The sequence below is a fragment of the Hippocampus bargibanti genome, linkage group LG05, assembly GCF_051943395.1.
Source record: "Hippocampus bargibanti isolate YZ-2025 linkage group LG05, ASM5194339v1, whole genome shotgun sequence".
Taxonomy (NCBI): domain Eukaryota; kingdom Metazoa; phylum Chordata; class Actinopteri; order Syngnathiformes; family Syngnathidae; genus Hippocampus; species Hippocampus bargibanti.
The window spans coordinates 18,445,001-18,464,857 of NC_142738.1; the positions used below are offsets into that span (position 1 = coordinate 18,445,001).

General features: G+C 41.9%; 2 protein-coding genes across 3 annotated transcripts in view; one reads left to right on the top strand and one right to left on the bottom strand.

Annotated features, from left to right (window-relative positions):
* slc23a4 (solute carrier family 23 member 4) overlaps positions 1-5,732 on the top strand; it is a 19,313-nt gene extending 13,581 nt beyond the window's left edge. The window contains exon 12 of the mRNA XM_088997112.1: positions 1,441-5,732. Within this exon, the coding sequence (XP_088853238.1) occupies positions 1,441-1,694 (254 nt within the window). The 3' untranslated portion in view covers positions 1,695-5,732. The remainder of the gene's footprint in view (positions 1-1,440) is intronic.
* The window catches only part of bicd1a (BICD cargo adaptor 1a), a 110,123-nt gene that overhangs the window by 72,032 nt on the left and 18,234 nt on the right, over positions 1-19,857 (bottom strand). The window lies entirely within an intron of this gene.

A 19,857-nucleotide genomic window follows, 5' to 3' on the forward strand; every position in this document is an offset into this window, starting at 1 on the left:
GAGGTTCATATTTTGCATAAATGTCTGCAGGTTTTTATTTTGCATTGTGTCATCAAAGAAAATGACCATGGTGGAAGCGATTTCATTAAAAAAAAAAAAAAAAAAAATAGTTTTTGGTGAAGGTGCTATTCAGAGAGGCTTAGAAGTGGCCTCCTGAAAATAGAAAATTTACCCACATTATCAATGACCCATGAAAAAGGTTTTTTTGTCACTTGTTAGAGAAAATAGCAGCAAAGCATGTGCGGATCCACTTATTCTCACAAGGGTTGCGCTGGACTCTATCCCAGTTCTAATCAAGCAGGAGGTAGGGACAACCTGAACTCACACAAAGACACACAGACAACAATCTGCACTCACACTCGTACCCAGGGACCATTTAGAGTCCTAAATAATCCTAAATAAATATCCGAAATAAATTACCCAGGCCCGGGGTGTCATGATCTGGTTGGCGACCAACAGGTGGCGCTGTCGGCCCCGCCTGCACCTGCACAGGTGCCGGTCGTTTCCAATCAGTCACACTCAAAAGGACACCTGGCACGACCATTTGGTGTCAGGTAATTGTTAAATGTCATTGAATGCTGTTGAACACATTGTATGCTGTTGGATGCAATTGTATGCATTGTGTGCAGTGCATGTGTTTGTTTAATCTTGGCGGACTTTAACCTTGGATTTCTTTTGATACTTTGTATTTTTTCCATTCAGATGATTTTAATGTATTACATTTTGTTCCTGCTGAATGTATTTTAATACAATTTCTCAAACACAACCTCCTGCTCTCTCCTGCCTGCTTTTTGGGATCCGCACCCGCCATCACCACCTTGCAAACCGTGACTCGGGGAGAACATGAAAACTCCACACAGGAGCACATTTCATACATCTTAAGTTTTAGAAATCATAAATCGGGAGATTTTTGTAATTGCGACTCTCTGGTTCATGTTAAAATAATGCGAGTGTTAAAAAAGTGTAAATTAGCAGTAAATAAAACACAAAAGGGTTTTTCATTACATTCAATTAGTATAATATATATTTTGTTTTTTACATTTTCTTTTGTTTCACCTGACAAATGAACTATCTGTATTGGGTCAATAGTTGCTTTTTAAAGTCAGTATTGTGAGTACAGTATTGTGGTCAAAATCAGGAGTCTCCCGACCAAATCATAATATTTAACATGTATGCTATTGAACTAAATTCAGTTCCTGGACTCGCTCCGATTGAGTCCTTTGGCACCACGATGCCACAAGATGGCACCAGAGCAATTATTTTTTTGTTTTTCCTGAGCACAGTAAGAGAAATACATTTTAGGTTTTATTTTTGAGCTATAGAGAGTAGATTCCCAAAAGAAGCTGGTAGCTAGATGAATGCATGAACTGCAAATCTGTGAAAGCAAAGCTCTGTTTAGTTTTGCATGCACATTTCTTTTGACTGATGGATGTCTGACAGGAACAAAGGAGGAACGAGGCATCCTGGCGTGGAACAAAGCTCACGAAGATAGCTCCATCAACACACAGGAGAGTCGAGACGTTTATGGTTTGCCTTTTGGTCTGAGCAGGCCATGGAGCCGTTTCCTCCCGTTTTGCCCACCTTTGCTGCCCAAAGGGTCTGATGAATGTGGAGAAGGCAGCGCCACTCAGAAATCCAAGAAGGCAAATGGACATTCAGAGCCTTCACAGATCAGTATTGGGGTCGCTTTTTAAGTTGTGAACTCAGCATCCCAATTTGGGGACACTTTTCAATACATGCAATGCAATGAGAGTTACCAGAATGTGATTGTTTTAATACGTGTTCAAGTGACCTCAAATTAGTTTTATATGTTTGATTGTTTTTTTTTTAAATAACTAAACTTATTCATCTTATTTAACTGTTGAGTTAACGTAACCACAACATTATTTTCACCGATAATGTCAACCTAAATAAAATGTGTAAATCATACTTTATTTCACCCTTAGTGGGTCTTTTATGGTTTTCACGATTTGCGCACAATCTAACTGCAAGTAGTAAAACACCACAGGATTTTTACAAAATTATTTTGTGCAAGATAACAAACGACACCAGGGTGCTCTGTTCCCTCTAATTTTTCGTGTCTGAGCAGACACACGAGCTTCCTGAGCACACTGAGGACCACTGTGAGCAACATTAGACGTGTACTGGTGATGTGTCGTTCGCGAACGAGGCGGTTCTTTAAACCGGATCTCTGAAGTGAACGAAGGGAGCCGGTTTCTAACAAACAAACTGAGGAGCCATTTGGGAGCCAAAACAGCCGTATATTTTTGATGAGCCGAGCCAAAAGAACCGGCTCTCTGAAAAGAGCCCGAATTCCTATCACTAACGTGTACGCTGTTGCCACACCAGTTTCACGCCAGTATCACGGCGCGTATGGGCAGGGCAAATTCACACCGTTTTGCTCCGATTGGCTGCGTAGGGCACGAGAACTGTCGGGCATTATTGGCTGGACACCTGTCAGTCATTGAGTTACATTGCAAAATGTGCGCTGCATAGATGTTCTTGTGCGCTGAGTATGTGCAAGCAGTGCAGTTTAGAGGGAACACTGGTGCTGAACTACTGGAATTTGAGTTTGATAATTTGGTGTCTATTTTGTTGACTGCGTTGTTCTTTAGTTGCAATTTTGTAGTCGACCACCAGAGGGTCGTGTTTAGCCACATTCCAAATTGCACTACCTTGACGTCGAGACTTTCACCTCGACGACTCCAAGGATATCACCTCCCTGTGGTCATCTTTCCGCCGGCCACGCAGAGGTTAGAGCCGCTCCGTGCAACACCGTGTGTTAGCCGGCCGGCTAGGTCGGCCAATGCCCCTCAAAATGACACCACCAGCGTCACCTTCGGCCTCCTGAACATCTGCTCGCTTACGGGGAAGGGTTGTCTTATCCAAGACATCCTTAGTGACCGTAAATTGGACTTCTTCTGCTTGAATGAGACCTGGCAAACGGCGGGGACTTTTCCAAGTTGAACGACATGACGCCACCTGGGTTTGTTTACCTCTCAAAACCCCGCCTCTCGGGCCGTGGAGGCGGTCTCGCGATATTTTACCGCGAGATCTGGAAAGTCACTCAAGTGCCAGTCCCGGAAACTCTCTCATTTGAATGCCTTGCGTGTCAAATTTCTGGTCCATCTCCCACAGTTATAGCCACTGTATATCGTCCCCCCCAAACCACATCGTGACTTTTTAAAAGACTTCTCAGCTGTCCTCACACACCTCTCCACTCTGTCACCAAATATTATTATCCTTGGGGACTTCAACATACACATTGACAATTCCACCCATCCAAAGACCACCAAAGACTTTATTTCCTCACTGGAGAGTTTTGGCTTGCATCAATTCTCTGATTTCCCCACGCATATAAAAGGGCATACCCTGGACTTAATATGCTGCTGTGGTTTTACCCCCGTCAACTGCACAGCAAACGAACTACCTGTAACGGACCATTTCCTTGTCTCATTTAACATTCCCATCACACTCTCTCTCCCCAAGCCACCGCGCATCATCACTTATCGGAACATCAAACACATTGACACTGTCACCCTCACTGCAATGGCTGCCAACCTCAATCCGGACTACAACTCCCCCCCTGATGAACTTGTTTCCCGATAAAACACGGACATTGCAAACATGCTCAACACCCTTGCTCCTGTAAAATCCCGGTCAGTCCAATTCACTCGATCCGCCCCTTGGTTCACCGCCCAACTCCGCTCCACCAAGGCGAAAACTCGGCAGCTGGAAAGACTTTACAGAAAGACCGGCCTCACCACCCACCAGGACATGTACACAGCTCACCTCACCCACGACAAGGACTCTATCACACGCGCAAAATCACAATACTACTCTGGACTGATTGACGCTAACACTGGGAATCAACGGACTCTGTTTTCCCTGTACACCAAAATCATTCAACCCACTATCTCTCTCCCCCCACACTTTCACTCCTCAGACACCTGCAACGCACTACTTCTGTTTTTCACTGAAAAGATCAACAAGATCCACCAGCACCTCGGCTCCTCTGTATCCCCCCCTCCCCCAACCTTCCTACTCCCTATCAACTGCTGTCGTCCTTTGAACTCCCTCATCCCTCGTTACTTTCTAACCTCATCACCAAGTCCAAGAATTCCACCTGTCAACTTGACCCCTTCCCTACTGTCCTCATCAAATCTTGTCTACCCGCTCTCCTCCCTTTTATTTCAGCTATTATTCACTCCTCACTGTCCACTGGAATTGTTCCTGTCCCTCTCAAAACCGCAGCTGTAACGCCAATCCTGAAAAAACTTGGTTCAGATCCCAATGATTTCAATAACCTACATCCAATTTCGCATCTTCCATTTATCGCTAAAATTCTCGCAAAAACCGTCGCCTGTCAACTCCACTCTCACCTCACTCACAATAACCTCTACGAACAATTCCAGTCTGGTTTCCGTCCCCGCCACAGCACTGAATCAGCCCTCATAAAAATCACGAATGACCTTCTCATAGCAGCAGATACCGGCTCCCTCTCTATTCTCATCCTTCTTAATCTATCTGCGGCCTTTGACACCATTTCTCACCCCATCCTGCTCAACCGACTCTCCACTCTAGGCGTGACACACACCCCACTTAGTTGGTTTCACTCCTACCTCACTGGCCGCTCAAAGTTTATCCAAATTACCTCATTCACTTCACGGTCCTCCCCTGTGTCTTCTGGTGTGCCCCAAGGGTCTGTTCTGGGGCCCCTTCTCTTTATTATATACCTTCTTCCCCTTGGTGATATCTTCCGCAAATTTGGAATTCATTTTCACTGCTTCGCGGATGACACCCAGCTCTACCTCTCCAGTAAACCCGACGCCTCTCTTCCACCTGCATCCCTTACACTTTGCCTCTCAGAAATCAAATCCAGGTTTTCTCATAACTTTCTCAAACTAAACAGCGAAAAAACTCAACTTCTCCTTGTCGGTACAAAATCCACCCTTAACAAAGGAAACAGTTTCTCTCTCACCATTGACAGTTCTACCGTGTCCCCCGCCCTTCAGGTTAAGAGCCTGGGTGTCATCCTTGATAGCACACTATCTTTTCACTCCCATATAAATAACATAACCCGGTCTGCATATTTTCACCTCCGCAATATCAATAGTCTCTGTCCCTCTCTCACCCCTAACACCACTGCCATCCTCGTCCACAGTCTCGTCACCTCCCGTATCGATTATTGTAATTCACTTCTTTTCGGAGTCAATCAAAAATGTCTCCATAAACTCCAACTAGTCCAAAATTCCTCAGCCCGGATCATCACAAAAACCCCCTCATTTCATCACATCACTCCTGTCCTCCAACAGCTCCACTGGCTCCCTGTTAAACTCCGTATTGAATTCAAGATACTTCTGTTTACATTTAAAGCCATCCATAACCTTGCCCCCCCCTATCTGTCTGACCTAATTCAAATCTCCGTTCCTTCTCGGGCCCTCAGATTCTCTTCCTCCCTCCACCTCTACATGCCCTCTGCCCGTCTCACAACGATGGGGTGCAGAGCTTTCAGCCGCTCCGCACCTAAACTCTGGAACTCACTTCCATCCAACATTCGCAACATTGACTCCCTTCCTACTTTCAAATCTCACCTGAAAACCCACCGGTTTAAACTTGCTTTCATGGTCTAATTTATTCTGCTGTTTTATTATTTATTGTTTTATGCATGATTTTACTGTTTTGTGTGTTGTCTTTGTTGTAAAGTGTCCTTGACTGTTCAGAAAGGCGCTTGTAAATTAAATGTATTATTATTATTATTAAAACAATGGGGACACTTCATTTTTTCCCGCCATACAGTTTTAATGTCCCATTGCACAATGGGCCTGATTCACCCTCTCTGTTCCAGTTCATCCTAAAGGTGTTTGGTGGGGTTGAGGTCAGGCATGCCTTTATTGACCTCGCTCTGTCTAGTGCAGGGGTGTCAAAGTCATTTTTTGCCGCGGGCCACATTGTAGTTATGGTTTCCTCTCGAGGGCCGTTATGAATTTGGGGAACCCAATAGAATGTTTAAATCCCTTCAAATATTACATATAGAGCACACAGCAAATGAATGAATAACTCGTTTTCAAATCTGAAGTCAAGAATAATGACTTTTATTGTGGTTGACATCCAAAAATATGAAATTTTGGCTCAGATTTTAGCAATCATCATGGAATTTAACAAGTTTGAGTTGCTTTTGCGGGCCGAAAAAAATGATGTGGCGGGCCGGATTTGGCCCGCGGGCCTTGACTTTGACACCTGTGGTCTAGTGGGTCATCCCCCAGCTGATGCACGAGCACCTGTCTTTGCTTTTTAAAGCGTTCGAGCGCTACTTCCCAGCCACAAAAGACCCACGAACTGCCAAGGAATGGATCCGCAACCCATTTGTCAGCAAACAGGTAAATCCAGCATCTCTGTGCAAGAGGAAGAACAACTGCTGGAGTTCGCAAATGATGGCGGATTTAAAAGCATGTTTGAGACATCAACTCTGGCGGTGTTCTGGATTAAAGTGATGGCAGAATACCCCGAGATCGCCACAACAGCACTGAAAACACAATTGCCATTTCCGACATCTTATTTGTGTGAAGCGGGATTTTCTGCAGTGACAGAAACCAAAACAAAACTACGGAGTAGACTGGAAATAAGCAAGACACTTCGGGTGTCATTGTCTCCCATCATCCCTAGTGTGGTATATGCCACACTGCCACATAACGTCGCGGCAGTGTCGTAAAACAGGGTTGTTGACGGCAACAAGTTAAGATGATGTTAGTTGAAATAAATACCTTGCACAGACAAGTTGTCTCCTCCCGTTCCTCCGAAACAACACCTAGATGGAACCGTCTCCTTGCAGAGAAACAAGCTCAGGGGTCCCACTGATTCAGTTGTAGTGAGTTGTACTTTTCATGCGCTTTGTACTTGTTTTGTGGTGTATCTTATTTTGAAGGCACGTTTAAACATTACCATGGTGACCATAGAGCGTTAAGGGGCAGAGACGATGTTACATATGTTGTTGTTGGCGTGATGTTACCAGGACTCTGCTAATAAAGTTGTATAAAAATACACAATGGATTCACGTTTATTATTATATATAAAAGAAAGAAAAAAAAACAGTTTTCATGCCTGTCGTATCATTTTAATTTGTTGTATTTATCCGACGGTCCGTGAAAATATTGTCTGACATTAAACTGGTCTGTGGCGCAAAAAAGGTTGGGGACCACTGATCTCAAGCATCCAAGCACCCTTACATGCACGTTTTTTGAATGTAGGAGGGAAATGGAGTACCTGTAGACAATCCATGCAAATACTGTTCAGCGAAAATGTCCAAACTACACACAGGAAGGCCGAGGACGGATTCAAACCCCTCACCTCTGCACTATTACATGGACGTGCGAACCAGTGGTCACCTTGCCACACCTTGATCTCGAAATGAGTTTGAATTCCTTCAGTTCAATTAACCCAACATGCAAGATTTGGGACTGTCGGAAGAAACCTGAGTCACACTTGGAGAGAACCCCCACATGCACAGGAAGCTCATGTAACATGCATTCAAGGAACTCAAGGCCTTCACCTTCGTGCAATTACCATTTCACAGTCATCTACAAGGTGGATCGAAAACGATCTTTTGAACGTCTGTTCAATACCATCGGAAATGCTACCAAAGTAAAATGTGGCTTTTCCTTTTTTTTTCTTTTAATCAGACAATTGTCTTTTTGTGAAGCATAACAAAAAAATAACTCTTTCGGCTGTCACTTCAGCCTTTGCCTGAGCTGTCATTGCTTACTTATGATGTGTCTGAAGTGTCCTTGAGTGTGTTGAAAGGTGTTTATAAATTTATTATTATTATTATTATTATTAAAAAACAGCTGACTGTGTTGGGAAACCCTCAACCCAGACATTGCTACGAATCAGCCCCTTGGCGGCATTGGAGGGACAGACAGGCTCCCATACATCTTGCTCCCACACATCCATACATTGCTTGCATAGCAACATGTCATTCAGCAATATTGATATGGCTATATATTTTTCCAATTTTACTTTTTTGATTATCATGACTTTTTTTGTGAATCAAACATTTTGGAAAACCGCACAAAGCAAAGAAATAAAACAAAGAGTAATGTGGTAAGGTATGACTATCTACAGTATGTTCTAACCTCAGTTCCTGTCATATGCAAAAAAATATAAGGTACTGAGTAAAGCACTGATCAGGAATATGTACTGATGTGGCCTCAGACCTCAGCTCCTCTGACAACTTAGGTCAAATATCCTCTAACATCTCTATGGAAATAAGAATGAAATGATCATTTTTGCAGATGAGGAAATGGCACTGACAGTAAAGGGTTGATGAATAAGTACTGAATGTGTCATGTAACGAGAGCTACAAAGTTGGAAAGAAGGATGGAGACACTCATAAAACTGAATGAGCTGTGTGACAAAGTGATGCGAATTCTCAATGCGGATAAATGCTGACCATTTTTTAGAGTGATGAAAATAAAGTAACTCAATAAAAAGAAATAAATTAATGAAAATAAACAGACAGCAGAAAGAGCAATGAGGGTACGTTTCAGGTCGTGTGGAAGTGAAACTTATAGTAATGAAACTCCTTTCCAGAGTGACTTAATTTGGGATAGATTCTCGCCATCTGTTATCAAGACCGTTTTCCCTCATTTGGACTGAGAACAATCAAGAGCCAATCCCAGCTGAATTTAGACAAAAGCGGTGATACAGCAGAACTTGTTGCCAGTCAACTGCCGGACAAAAGAGAAACAAATATTCCCACTTATGTCGACATTCGATCCAGATTTCAAATCTCCAATTAACCTAATGCACATTTTTGTAAAACAGAAGGAGGTCAGAGCTGACATTCCAAACCCAAACCTCAAAGCACTGACAGGGACTAACAACTATATCACTATGTTGTCCCTGGATCATACTACAAATACATTCAAAAGACCCAACAGCTCCGCAAAGGAGTCAGTTCTTGAGTCAATGTGATTTTTAAAACAATTACTAACCAAGGACGAAACCTCAAACATATCTAAGATTTGGTGTGAGATGACCATCCGTCTCCTCCACTTGAAATGGGAATGAGAGAGAGCGATAGAGAGAGAGAGAGAGACAGAGAAAGAGAGAGAGATAGAGAGCGAAAGTAGTAAAAAGAACGATACGGAATAATTGCGCCAATGATGTCCATAATAGTAGCAAAAATTATACAGTGACACATTGTCTTACAAATTTAATTAATTCCCACAGTGTGTAAGGCGAAAAGTGTGTATTCCAAAAATTAATTTCCCATAGGAAACCATTAACATGAGAATACATGTAATCCGTTCCCAGGTCCCCATGAAACATAATTTTCTACTTTCTAATTTTCTAAGCTTTAAAACTACACAACATATACCTTATTTTATGTATAATAAATGTGCTATGGTATTATAATGAAAGAAATAAACTGTACTATATAATAAAGTCATTTTATTTACCTTTGTGATGGTCGTTGATGGCTTGATGGAATGGGGTGGCCGCTTTCATCAGCATTAAACACTTGATGAGGAACATAGCCTTCTTCTTTCACCATCTTGAGTATTGATCCCTTGTAGGTGTTTTCTCTGCGATAATTTTACCTACTTCTTCATCAATTGTGTTCTGTTCAGCTGGGTTGACAGCTTTTTGCATCAAGTGTACAGATGACTTGTGCGGGTTATTTGTGGAGCCTGATTGATGGGATATTTTGAAGTTGAAACGAGTCCAAATTTCACTGATTTCTATATCCATTTTCTCTCTCTCTCTCTCTCTCTCTCTCTCTCTCTCTCTCTCTCTCTATATATCTATATATATATATATCTCTATATATATATATATATATATATATATATATATATATATATATATATATATATATAATGAGCACAAAACATCATCCAGTATGTGCACTTGGGCAAACTCGATGAGGATGTGGAAAACCACACTTGAAGCCAATGGCAAGCCACTAACGCAAGTATCCATCAAATGTGGCATATACCAAGGTGATGCACTCTCACCACTGCTGTTCTGCATAGGACTGAACCCCCTCAGCCAGATAATCGCCAAGACAGGCTATGGATACCGCCTCAGAAATGGAGCTACGATCAGTCACCTCCTCCTCCCCCACCATATATATATATATATATATATATATATATATATATATATATATATATATATATATATATGGGGAAGGAGGAGTGTGGTTTTCCACATCCTCATCGAGTTTGCCCAAGTACACATACTGGATGATGTTTTGTGCTCATCTTCTCTGCCCCAAGTGGGAATTGAACCCTTGTATCCTGATGCCAAACCGATGCCTTATATATATATATATATATATATATATATATATATATATATATATATATATATATATATATATATATATATAGCGGCTGGATAGCTCAGTTGACAAGGCATCGGTTTGGCATATGGGGGACGAGGATTCGAATCCCACTTGTGGCAGAGAAATGAGCACAAAAACATCATCCAGTGTGGGTCCTTGGGCAAGACTCTTCACGCTAATGCCTACCTCATAAAATGATGAGAGACAATAAATGGAATGACATGCCGGCTCAGACGTCACCCGGCCAAACAAGGTCTGCGTCAGGTCCTGGGAAACCAGAGCACCCTGATGAAAAATGGGCTACTGGAACAAAGCGGAGATGGACGAGATGCGATAACATGGCTCTGTTGGAATGCTACTACTCAAGCAACCCCAGTCAGAGGGGTTACATGTGGAGAATGGGGGCTGAATGGTTACTTCGAAACCCACAGTCACGGTTGACCACGAAACAACTAGTAGCTCAGTGTTCCAATATCCACAAACGGCAATTGCTATCACAACTTGAGATTGATGAGGTACAACACAAATTCCGAGGTGAAGAGCCACAGGCTGCCACATCAGAGGAAGAGGTTCAACCAGAGATTGGGAAGCCAGCCCCAATGAATGAAATGCTGAGCGAGGCAGCAACTAACCTGAGAGATAAGATCATGGCAAGAATGAAAACTGGGCAACTAAGAAACTGATTACAACGGCTATGTGAAGTACCACCTGAAAGTCTCATGGAAACTGTGAATGCAGCACTGAGAACGATCCCGACCGGAACGATCACGGAAACCAATGAGCTGATATACACCTCAGCATCAGTGATCCTAGAGCAACCATGAGAGCCACGGGATTCATTACCCACCATGGAAAAGACGGTTGGAGGCCAAGATCAAGGCGGCTCAGAAAGATGTGAGTCAATTGATGGAGATCCAGAGAGGTGTGAATAAAAAGCCAATACCCAAGAGGTACATGAAGACAACCATACCTGAAGCACTCGAAACTGCCAAACAAAGGCTCCAGGCCTTGTCCAGTCACCTAAAGAGGTACACGAAAGAAGAATAAACAGGCTGTTCGCAACACAACCTGCGAAAGTGTACGCTCATGGCATATGGGAGAAGGAGGTCGCACATAACAGCAGTGCACAATGACTGGTGACTCTGAAAGAGGAGCACAGCAACCTCCCTGAACAGAACCCAGTTACCATCACAGTGGCAGATATACAAGGAAGAGTCTCAGGTATGAAAAACTGGACGGCACCAGGCCCGGATATGGTCCACACCTACTGGCTAAAGAAACTCACAGCTCTCCACGAGCGCCTAGCAGCACAAATGAATGATGGGACTCACCCAGGGCGAACAATCCTGATCATGAAGGATTCCTCAAAGGGTGCAGTTCCTTCCAACTATCGGCCAATAACCTGTCTCTAAGATAAGTGAACATATGGATCAATACATGAGCAAAGCACAGAAAGGCATTAGTAGAGATACTTGAGGTGCCAAACATCAGCTGCTGGTTGACAGAACAGTCACACAAGACTGCAGGTCCCGACATACCAACCTGTGCACAGCCTGGATTGATTACAAGAAAGCATATGACTCGATGCCACACACATGGATCACTGAATGCTTGGAGTTGTATAAAGTCAACGGGACCCTGAGAGCCTTCGTTGCAAACTCGAACACTTGAAGCCAATGGCAAGCCACTAACGCAAGTGCCCGTCAAATGTGGCATATACCAAGGTGATGCACTCTCCCCACTGCTGTTCTGCATAGGACTGAACCCCCTCAGCCAGATAATCGCCAAGACAGGCTATTGATACCGCCTCAGAAATGGAGCTACGATCACCTCCTCTATATGGATGACATAAATCTGTATGCTAAGAGCGAAAGGGACATAGATTCCCTGATCCACACAACCAGGATCTACAGCAGTGATATCGGAATGTCATTCGGACTGGAGAAATGTAGTCGGATGGTGACTAAGAGGGGCAAGGTAGTCCACTCTGAAGGGGTCTCACTCCCTGAAGGAACAATAGCAGACATTGAAAACGGCTACACGTACCTCGGTATACCACAGGCCAATGGCAACCTCGAACTAGCAACAAGGAAAGCGGCTACGACCAAATACCTCCAGCGGGTGAGGCAAGTCCTCAGAAGAAGGAAGAGATTCAGACCACGGATGTTAAGACCCGAAAACTCCTCACCATGCACGGAGGGTTCCATCCCAAGTCCAGCACCCTGAGACTGTACACAAGCCCTAAGGAAGGAGGCCGGGGACTAGTGAGTGTGAGAGCCACTGTCCAGGATGAAACATCCAAGCTCCATGAATACATCAAAGAGAAGGCTCCAACGGATGATGTACTCAGAGAATGTCTCAGACAATGGGGAACAGAGGATGAGGTGCTGGAAGAGGGACAATCATGGGAGGAAAAGCCCCTCCACGGGATGTACCACCGAACCATTGGAGAAGTGGCTGATCTCAAGAAGTCCTATCAGTGGCTAGAGAGGGCTGCCTAAAGGACAGCACAGAGGCACTCATCCTGGCTGCCCAAGAGCAGGCCCTGAACACCAGAGCCATAGAGGCAGGGATATACCACACCAGACAAGACCCAAGGTGTAGGTTGTGCAAAGAGGCACCTGAAACAATCCAACACATAACTGCAGGGTGTAAGATGCTGGCAGGGAAAGCCTACATGGAGCGCCATAACCAGGTGGCTGGCATAGTCTACCGAAACATCTGTGCGGAGTATGGACTGGAAACCCCAAGGTCAAAATGGGAAACACCTCCCAAGGTGGTGGAGAATGACCGAGCAAAGATCCTGTGGGACTTCCAGATACAGACTGAAGAGATGGTAATGGCCAACCAACCAGATATCGTGGTCATAGATAAAGAGGAAAGGAAAGCTGTTGTCGTGGATGTAGCGGTCCCGAGTGATGGAAACATCAGAAAGAAGGAACATGAGAAAATCGAGAAATACCAAGGGCTCAGAGAGGAGATGGAGAGAGCCTGGAAGGTAAAGGTGACAGTCGTGCCTGTGGTGGTCGGAGCATTCGGGGCAGTGACCCCCAAACTCGACGAGTGGTTGCAACAGATCCCGGGAACAACATCGGATGTCTCGGTCCAGAAAAGCGCAGTGCTGGGAACAGCACGGATACTGCGCAGAACCCTCAAGCTTCCTGGCCTCTGGTAGAGGACCCGAGCTAAGAAAAAAAAAATGGGGGACAGACACCACCCATGAGGGGTGAGGCAATGATTTTATTTTTTTTACTGTACTTGCAAAAAAAACAAAAACAAACAAACAAACGCACGGATGCAATTAGCACATTTAATTAGAGCGAGTGAGCAACACTTTATCATAGAAAATGAGACAGTATGTAGTGATGTAAAATCAGGAGTCAAAGTCCAAATGTACTCACCACCAAACCCAGGTGCTTTAAATCGAAAGTACCACCTCTGTGATAACAGCCTTTTTTTTGGTAATTTTTTCCAACCTCATTCTCAGAACATAGTCAATTTGTGTCACTCTAGCAGTAAAAAGGTGTATCAGGGAGGTGGAAAGCTGATCGCTTCTATTTTCACAGGAACAGAATGTAACCCCCTGAATTATGAACATGTCAAAACAACTATTACTGCTGAAAATAATGTGTTGCACAGGGTACATTAGTACAGAACTCCATGCTCCAGAACTCTGAAAACATCCAGGCCAGCACGATCGGTGGTAAACATATTTTTTAAATTATGCAATATGAAGGGAACATTGCGCACCTCTTTTCCACACATGTATTTGTCTTAATTTTACTCATGTGTGTCACTCATCAGACTAAATTACCCCAGTGAAACAATATTCCAAAGAAAGCACAAAAATAGACTCAGCCATTCCAATTTTTACATCGTCTACAAGTGGGGATACACAAAAATACCAGTTCTAGTTGATGCTGTAATATTGGAGTGTACAGTATCTCAACTAAAAACATCGACGACGACATTGACCAATATAATTTATTGCCTTCATACGGCCTTGTTTCAGCCCTCCCTTGAGAGGAATGGTTTGGATATTACTGTATGTACCCCAACAATTATACAGAGGTATGCAATCAGTCTAGTTGACAAATGTAGATGAATTTCATAATTTCCAGTCATAGCCACAATAAAATTCACTCTTGATTCAGAGGCAAATTAAAACAAAACTGATTGTTGAAACGACTCCATTATATTTCAAGTGGATACGTATTTTTAAGACGTATAGTCTAATTGACAAATGTACCTGAATCCAGATGTCAATTCAGCAGAACTTTTTCCAGTGTCAATGAATTACCTTGGGAAAAATCATTTTTTTGTTTGTTTTGTTTTTTGTTCGCTTCAACTATTGCAATCTTCATGAAAAATAGTTGTTATGCGACTAATCCAACCCACTGCTTGACACCACCACCACCATATCCAATTTTATGTATCCAGAAGTAAGAGAAACTGGGGCAGTGGAAAACCATAAAACCTCTGGGATCGGGACGAGTCACGAGAGATTTTCCTCATGATACACATGATGAACATCTGGAATATTTCTCCCTCCTACTGTACAATGTATCAACCTATTTCAAGCTTGCTCTTGCATGTGTCAAAATGTGAATGTGTTTCCATAACAAAAAATAATGACTTTCAGTTTGTCACCACTGTTTTATAACTTTTAGATCTTGATTTTGCACTTGGCCTTCTTTGACACACAAAATGAAAGAAACACTTTTTGACAAGATCAACTAAATTTCCCACAGCACTAAATGGACAGGGAATATCATGTGATCAACTGCAGCAGTGATGGATAAGGGGGCGTGTCATAACAGTTATCATATGTTGAGTCGTGTGTGTCTTACCTACCATGGCAGAAGCTCCATCGAAGGTAGCTGTAAAGCCCAGTCCAGCATTTGTAGAACATGTTCTGACCTTTAAAATATGCTAACCACTTGGCTCTTACATTGGAGCCAAAGTATGTTTGTACAAACAAATAATTTTGGCGGTTGTCCATATATACAGGAGAAACAGATCTCATTTGCATAATATTCAGTGATCTTTCAATGATGCCCTTTTTTAAAAGAGGAACGTAATCCACTTTTAATAGAGTCGGACAGACTCAATCCTTGGGTCATCATTGGAAATGAAATGCATTATTATTATTATTATTATTATTATTACTGCACTGTATGAGAAGATACATCACTGAATGGGCCCTAGTGGAGAAATCTAATCCATGTTGAATTGTTTATTTATTTATTTTCCTTTTTTTTTTTTTGCTGTTGTGAGTTGATGTCATTTCACAATATGGAATTTAGAAATAACAGGCAGAAATGCTCATGTCAAGTGAGGGCTAGTGTCATCTTATTCGAAAAGCTTACTCGCAGAATCAAAAGCAGACCTCTGGGCTGGCTATTCCCTTCACATCAGCTGTTCTTTTTCAAGTTCTTCATCTGTTATTCATATCTCAACTCTGAGCAATCACACATGATGTCTGACAATAGGCATCCTGATAATGAGGAGAAAATGAGAGGAGCAGAAGCCACAGACAGAAATATCCATTCTCCTCCCTCTTTTTTTTCTTCTGAAGATCTTTTCCTTTGCTGCACCACCTCTATGAGCAAAAAGCGGCAATGAAAGCATGTTTCCACGCTGCCATCACATTTGCTAAGATGCAGTGGCCACTTGAAACTGAGAGCTAATCTGACAAACCCTAAAAACATGGGTCAGCATAATGAGGATAATCACCAAGGTGTTTCTGTGTGACCTTGATGAGGATTAGCTGATGTAAAATATTGATAGCTGATAAAACACAATGTAAAATATCATCTTATGAGAATCATTTGGGGTCAAAAGATAAACAAAGTATTCTATGCACAAAAGAAAAAAAGAAAGTACAATAATAATAATAATAATAATAATAATAATACAGTAAAGTCTCGTTATATCGATATCGGTTATATCGATAGTACTGCTTATTACGATACTATTTCTATGAACTCAAGGAGAAAATTACATGCCCGCAGGATCGGATATATCGATAGTCCGGCTCCCGAGAATATCGATATAACGAGACTTTACTGTACATACATACATACATACATACATACATACATACATACATACATACATACATACAAGTGATAAATCTACACAGAAAATGTAATTTTAAATACGTAGGTGGTTTTTGAGATGTTTGCAACACGAAGGTCCGTCCGTCCATCCATTCGCCTGCCTGCCCACCAGAGCCCGCCCGCACTTTAATAAGTGGGCTATTCAAGACTCATTATGGTGCGCATACGACAGGTGTCTCCATGTTTGATAAATACAGAATTTGTTGTTGATGTACATATGCACAATCTAAATGTCAGTCGTACACACGAATTAAGAAGCTATTCTATGCAGACTTTAATAAAGAAGCCCACTGGTATTTCTTTGTTACCTGTAGAAGTGTTTTAGGACTTTGTATTTATTTTATATTTTAACCTTACAAATGCCCCCCTGGACATAAGGATCAAAAACATTTTGTTCTGTACATACTGCTTCCCTCCTTGTTTCTCCTCCTCTGCATTTGGATCCTCACCCATGGCAAACTTTGACTTTTTTTTTTTAGTGAATGCTTTTTGCCATATGATGTGACCACTTTATATGATGACATCTTTGGGAAAAAAACTTGTCTTACATGCATTGACTCAACGGTACTGGTATGCAACTTTATAATTGTTAGTGTGGCCGTTTAATTTAGTGAATCCCACATGCATTTTCTTTGAAGGACTATTTTTGTATGAAAATCCAGTAAGCCAAAGACAATTTTACACATAAATTAAAACCTTGAGATACTGGAAAACCGCTTTCTGATTGGTGGTCAAAGACATTTCATTGGCTCCAATACATGCAGCTAAATGAAGCAACATATGATCCAGTTTACTATTCTAAAATTACAAACACACTGGTCACTTACATTCTTGTGGCTGGGCGAGAGGCTTGTTCTCAGGAGGAAAACTGCTACGTCTCTACTGTTGGTGTCAGAAAGATGTGATTTAACATCTTCCCTTAAACCCCAAGAGGATATTTAATTACAAATGTAACCCTTGAGGAATTGTATTCAAAAATTGGCACATTTCGATAATTTAGCGGCCAAAAACCCGGTGTGTAGTAAATACAACGGTCACTATTTGTGCAGACTTTCTGGTAACTGATGTAAATGAGGGAAGACAATTTTGGATTGTCGCTGTTTGACAGTGGGAAGCCTTTATTTGTTTGTAACTTTTCGAGTCGCATTATTTCAATCATCACCTTTTTCGCTTATATTGAGCAGATAATGTTGATGTTGTTGGCTGGGCAATATGCAGCGGTATGGCTGCGAGTAGTGACATCGTAAAGAACTTTGGCAACCCTCACCTAATTGTACAGGTGAATGTGTCCAGAGGAAATTTGCAGAGGAATCAGAATTGGCGTTAATGAATAAAGTGATGCTGAAGAGTCAAGAAAGAAAATATCTGCAATCCGAACATGGACAAATGCTTCGCTGTTAGAAAACTTAATTTGCCTGTTGACTTTTAAACTGAGCTGGTGGCCAAAATGGGTAAAATCATCCATTGAGACATAAAGACATCTCGCTAAAAATATTAAAGTGCACACCAGATGCGATTGTCTCATTTTGCGTTTGTGTACTGAGCGTTTTGCAGATCATCACCCTGCTTGACTGCAATCAGGCAAGCCTCCAGTTGAAAATATGAAGTTGAGTCAAAGGGCACAAAAATTGCTATGAGCCAACTTCAAAATAAAATTCCAGCAAGGCAATGATATGTATTTACAGCAGGAGTTGAGATCCCCTATACAGCCTGTTTTCGATGTCTCCCTTTTCTAAAACACATGGAAGCCCCGGAAGAACCTGCAAACTTTATGTATGAAGACCAGAGTCTTTAGAGTCTAACAATGAGCAAAGTACAGAAAAAAGTCGAAACAAACAAACGAAAAAAGCTTCATGTGTCTGAATATAACAAGACCAAATCAAAACAACAGTAGCCAAAATGGAACTGTATAGTGCCACTTAGCAGTTTTTTTTTTGACAACGATACTAGTGCAGCGTGTTCTACCGGAAACAAATTCCTTGTGTGTTCTACATACTTGGCAATAAAGATGATTCTGATTCTGATTCTGAAAACAAGCCAATGTAATCATGTTATTACAGACACATGGATTGGTTCACACAGAAAGTGGAATTAGTCTTTTCATCCTGTCCTCTACTACAGTGACAAATCCTGATATGTTACAAAGCTGCTTAGCCAATGAAAACGGGGTCCATCACCACCAAAGGAAACGCTAAGACTTTGTACAAGCTTTCCACATGAATTTGGATTTGTTTTTTTTAATCTCTTCTTAAATTAATTATTGAAATTACAGCTGTTTGTATGAAAAGATTGACAATCAGTCTCTATTTAAAAAAATATTAACCACAGGTCTAGAAATGGGCTATAATCTGATTGTTGTTTTCATTCCAAACAGCAAAAAGATGTTTTTTTTCTAATGCTCAATAACTTCTTTTATACAAAAATACAAAGTTGCTGCCCAGTATATGCCACAGGAACAAAAATATATGGACACATGGCCATTAGCCCGCAAGAAAATAAAGCCAGATCTCATTCCAGCTTCCTAAAACATGTGTGAAATCATCCATCACTAATGTTGGACCTAAATGAGCGCCCGCTGGGCTCATATTGAGAGCTCTGAAATTCTTCCACTACAGACTGCACACCTTAATGAACTTTGCTTTGTGTGTGCCCAGTCATGCTGAAACCAAAAAAGGGCTTTCTCCAAACTATCGCCACCACGTTGTCTATCGGTTTATCTCAATACGTTTGTCCATATATCACAAATCATGTGTATTTTTTGATTCTATTTTACACAGTTGTGGAATGCTGTGTCCTGTCACGATGTGGTTTAGACAACCAAGACCCCTTTGATATTTTTATGGAGTGTTTGAAATGCAATTTTTTTGTGCAGAATTTTGGGATAGGATTGATTTTTATTTATTTCTCCATGTACATTGTCTTTTGTCATCCACCGCCGCATAATCTGCTGCTTTCAAATCATATTTTCACTGGCCCTAAGGCTAAAAACTGTCATCTCGATGTGTGTGTGGTAGACACATTGTTATGCAGCTGAAAAGAACAAAAAGCACGTACAATATTGGTACAATACAAACAGTTGGACATAGGTTTCTGTGCCGTGCTTGAGAAGTGGAGCAAACTTAAAATGATTGATTTATTCGAGTGTGGAGAAATTAACTTTGAGCAATTTATGCTTCGGTGAGGCCAGATCACAAGAAGGTTGAGGTTTTGCGGGTGTACTCGCCCCGATGGATGATCGTTGCAAAGGCTCACATTGACTGACAGGAGGTTGAATTAAATCATTCATGGCAGGGAGCCACTGACTGCCGATCGCATTTAACAGCGAGACATCAGTTCTTTTGGATGTTTTCTACCATGTCAGAACTATTTGATTGACATCTAAAA